The sequence below is a fragment of the Miscanthus floridulus genome, unplaced genomic scaffold (assembly GCF_019320115.1).
Source record: "Miscanthus floridulus cultivar M001 unplaced genomic scaffold, ASM1932011v1 fs_21_4_5, whole genome shotgun sequence".
Classification (NCBI taxonomy): Eukaryota; Viridiplantae; Streptophyta; class Magnoliopsida; order Poales; family Poaceae; genus Miscanthus; species Miscanthus floridulus.
Genome location: NW_027096397.1, coordinates 1 through 4514, shown reverse-complemented (window position 1 = coordinate 4514; position 4514 = coordinate 1). Strand labels below are relative to the sequence as shown.

The window sequence follows — 4514 nt, the reverse complement described above, 5'->3', positions numbered from 1 at the left end:
CGCGCATTCACCCAATCTTGAGATATTAGTATGTAAATCCATGAGATCTTGTAATTACCACAACATAAATCCCTGGCTGCCACGCCGGAGCCGTGTTTGAAAACACGGGTGGACTTCGCATTAGCAAGCACGCGTCTCCATCACATCGCGTCACTAAACCCAAAAGGAATTAGCGCGTCCCAAAACCCCCACGAACGTGCGCTCGGCTCGCTGATCCCGAATCCCCATTCATCAGCTTTGGTGTGGGCCTTTGGCCCGCCCGCCGCGTCGGCAGCCGTCCACCTCCTCGCTTCCCGCAACGCTCTCCGATCGCGTCCTTGGTTGCTAGGTCGATCGCCGCCGCGCGGGACTGCGCAAGCGGCGGGCGGACCGGCGGACGAGTGCGCTGCGCCGCCGATCGACCCGCCTCAGAAACTTCACGGAGCACGCCGCTGGGAGCAAGCACACGGAGGGAGGGGCCCCTATTTCGCTGGTACGAGCGCAAGAATCCCCTTCTGCGTGCCGTTATGTGTAAAATAAATCTGCGGTCTCCATCGGGGGTTTTCGGGTTCGTCACTCCGAGTCGGTGTGGTTGGCGCCGGTACCAGTGCTGAACATGGGATGCGCTCTGCGTGCGTCCAAATTGGTGTGCGCAAGGAGTGCACACCAAGTATCCGACGGTGTGCCTGAGAGGAGCTATAGCCCTCTCGCTTTGCCCTCACGCCCCTCATAGCTTCAGCTCTTAGTGGTTCTACTTCTAAGTCCTGATTTTGATGGGAATTCGATCGGGGTTTTTTTTTTGTCTCGCTGGCTGTTGCTGAACGTAGGACGCGTTTATGCACTTACTGTTTGTTTTGAACATTTAATATTATTAACATGTGTGTTATGACCTTCTCATTCGTTTGATCTGGAGGACCATGCTCACTCCTTCAATTCCTTTGGAACACAGGCCTCGGTTGAGTGTTTATTCTGTTCAATCGAGAGAGAAGCACAGCTACAACAACGTTGGACCACCTGATTTCCATGCTAATCGATGCAGTTGGAGTGTTGCCGGATAAGGATCTGCAGGTGCAGGTCGAAGAGGCTTTCGGGTTCTCAACTCACTCAGAGACGGTCTGTGTGGTTTGCAAACTGGCAATCCCATCGTTGGCAGCGTCATGGAAACCTGACAGCTGTGACCATGCCATCTGCATTCCCTGCTTCTGGCAATATGCACCTGAGATGGAGGCCACTGATGGGCTGCCTAGGTGTGTAGTGCCTTCTTGTGAATCCTTGTGCAAGCCCGAGACCACTCATCAGGGGATCAGTGTGGGTCATGGCACCTTGATCTCAGTCGTGGACCTAAACAGTGGCAAGGGGAAAGAACCGTTGGATGGAATGCTTCAGGAGCTAGGCCAATGCTCTCGTGGTGTGGATCCAATGTCCAGCAGTGACTTCTACTGTGCCATATGCATGGAGACGGTGCATGTCGGAGAGCTCTTCCCCGTACCCGGGTGCACACACCTCTTCTGTGTCAGCTGCATGAGCCAGTACATCGCTGCTAAGGTTGAGGATAACGTGTTCTCCATTGGATGCCCTGAACCTGGTTGCGATGATGGTGGACTGGACCCAGAGGCGTGCCGTGACATGATCTCGTCGCAGCTGTTCCAGAGGTGGGGAGATGCACTCTGTGACTCAGCACTGGGGGCATTCGGGTTCCACTGCCCATTCAAAGACTGCTCGGCACTGCTGGTCAATGAACGTGGCCCTGACGAGGTAGTAATAAGGGAAACCGAGTGCCCACACTGCTCCCGGATGTTTTGTGCACAGTGCAAAGTGGCATGGCACTCCGGCGTAACCTGTGAAGACTTCCAGCAGCTCAGGACTGATGAACTGGGCCGAGATGACCCCCTGCTTACGAAGGTCGTCGTGCATGAGAATAAGTGTCAGAGGTCCCAGCAGCTCAGGAATGACGAACAGGGCCGAGATGACCCGCTGCTTATGAAGGCCGTGCATGAGAATAAGTGGCAGAGGTCCCTCCGGTGTTTGATAGCTACATGTAAATCTTTGTGGAAGTCAGAGGCAAATCGGATGGTCGATGTGGGTCATAGCACCTTGGTCTCAACAGAAGACATGGACAGACAGAAACAGAAAGAAACGTTGGATAATATGCTTCTGGAGCTAGGCCAATGCTGCCCTGGTGGGTATGCGATTGCCAGCAGTGAATTCTACTGCACCATATGCATGGAGTCAGTGGACGTCAGGGAGCTCTTCCCCGTTTCTGGGTGCACACACCTCTTCTGTGTCAGCTGCGTGAGCCAATACATCACTGCAAAGGTCGAGGATAATGTGTTGTCCATTAGCTGCCCTGAACCGGAATGTAAGGATGGTGCATTGGACCCAGAAGTGTGCCGCGACTTGATCCCGCTGCAGCTGTTCCAGAGGTGGGGTGCTGCTCTCTGTGACTCGGCGCTAGGTGCATTCAAGTTCTACTGCCCCTTCAACGACTGTTCGGCATTGCTGGTTGACGAACGCCGCCATGGTGAGGCAGCGATAACACAAGCTGAGTGCCCACACTGCTGCCGGATGTTCTGTGCACAGTGCAAGGTGGCATGGCACGACGGTATCACCTGCGCAGAGTTCCAGCGGCTTGGCAAGGACGAGCGGAGCAGGAATGACCTGTTGCTGAGGAAGGTCGCGCAGCGGAGCAAGTGGCAGAGGTGCCCCAAGTGCAAAATGTACGTGGAAAGGACCGAGGGCTGCGTGTACATCGTCTGCAGGTACTGTATTTTGTTCTTTGCAGGGGAAAAAATACATGTGCAACGAGCACATATGAGTGAGATCCTTTGTTGTTCCAATTTACAGGTGTGGGCATCGCTTCTGCTATCTCTGCGCATCCCCAATGTCACGAGGAAACCATCGTTGCAGTAGGTGCAAGAGGACCTGGTGAATGACCTGAAGCTGCAAAACTCCACGTGTGTGACGTGAGGGAAGTTCTCAAGTCCATATTAATTCCAGTAAATTGCTACTGACGTGGTTAACGTTGGCTCGTGCAATTATTATTTGGCAAATCAGTATCAACGGAGCTCTGTTAGTTAACATAAAATATTTACGATGGAGCATATATAATGCAGGTAGCAGTGTATTATAATGTAAAAAAATGAAACGTCAGAAACTTGGATAATGTAGGTACTTATGAGAGAGCTGATGACTTTCTTATGAAGAATGCGTAAGGTACTACTACTGCCTTAGTGAGAACTAGATGTGTTCCTCTTATATTGAATAAGTGAGCATGTGAATGAACTTCATATGAACTTACAATTCCAATAGCTAACTTTTTGATCGATGGATCCCTCTAAATTTGATTTGCATGCACGTATGGTTCTCTTCTGTCATGCCTAAAATGTAGTTCTACTGACTAAGTTGATTATAAAGTTTTCTTCTCGAAAGAGGAGAAGCGGGTGAATATGCACTGTGAAGTTTCTTATCTTCTTCTGCAACTAGCTCCTAAACTTCAGCAGGGCATGTCAAGAAAAGTAACAGGTGCACATGCACATTGACCTCCATGTAAACAGCCTTTATATTGCCGGATTGCCCTGGTTCTATGGCTGAGACATGAAGAGACGTCTGTGCCTAGCAACTTCGTTTAGTCTTAGTACTCTAGCCTTATCCAATAGTGACATCTGAACAAACAAGCTGATGACTTTCTTACGCGAAAAGTATCAGGTGCTCAGTAAGTAGAAAACAGCTAGGTCTGTCCCTTTTATGAAATCACCAATATGTAAATGAAATTCCTGTGGATCTCTCAAGTTAGTTTTTTTTGTGTTTTTTTTGGCATGCATCTGGTTTGATCTGTCAGCCGTCAGCCGATCTTTAAAATTTAATAGCTGGTCATGCATAGAGCTAGTAACCGGTATCCTCCAATTAATTGGCTTAAATATGACAAGCAATGTGAGCCAACGATTTCGGAACTAATGTCACCGGTAAATGTTTCTTGAGTGTTTTTACGAAGTTGAGCAGCTATTTTCTTTTGATCGGCACTAACTCCGTTGCACAATGCTTTTAGTAGTATCCCTTTCGGCCTGATCATACTAACATTCAATTTAGTTAAAGGTGCAAGGCTTAAGATTTCCCTAAACAAATGGGAAGTGCTGTTCTTCAGTTGCCTAAAACTGGGTTTCAAGTAGACGTGTTCATGGGTCGTTGGACGACACCAGGAACCAGGCTGGTACCAAGCCAAGTGGATCTGTCACGGTGGGCACATGGCGGGTTGGGCGGTGAGCATAGGGTCGCGGGTTGAATTGAACCCCAATAATCGGAAAACTAGTCTAGGCATCTTGTGTAAGTTTCCAAGTTTGTTCGGTAGGAATGAGATACTCCCTCCATACAAAAAATATACAATTCTAAGTTTTGAGAAAAAAATCCTAATTAATCATTTGTTTGTGTAGGACTAGATACTAATTATGCTTTCATAGTGCATAGCAAAAACTATATATCTACAAAACCAAAATGCCTTATAATTCGGAATGGAGGGAGTACTTATCAAAACCTATACA

General features: G+C 48.9%; 1 protein-coding gene across 1 annotated transcript; it reads left to right on the top strand.

The window, feature by feature from the left end:
• The first annotated feature begins 238 nt into the window (after nucleotides 1-238).
• Nucleotides 239-3209, top strand: LOC136530835 (uncharacterized). Its single transcript, XM_066523552.1, has 3 exons — nucleotides 239-472; nucleotides 929-2738; nucleotides 2824-3209. Exons 2-3 carry the CDS (start codon nucleotides 1003-1005, stop codon nucleotides 2906-2908), a joined length of 1821 nt encoding a protein of 606 aa, XP_066379649.1. The 5' UTR covers nucleotides 239-472; nucleotides 929-1002; the 3' UTR covers nucleotides 2909-3209.
• The last annotated feature ends 1305 nt before the right edge of the window (nucleotides 3210-4514 follow it).

What these genes read in the sequence shown, in the direction of transcription:
- LOC136530835 (XM_066523552.1), top strand. Translation starts at nt 1,003, where the DNA reads ATGCTAATCGATGCAGTTGGAGTGTTGCCGGATAAGGATCTGCAGGTG. An exon ending in TGCGTGTACATCGTCTGCAG is followed by an intron (nt 2,739 to 2,823) that starts GTACTGTATTTT and finishes TCCAATTTACAG; the next exon opens with GTGTGGGCATCGCTTCTGCT.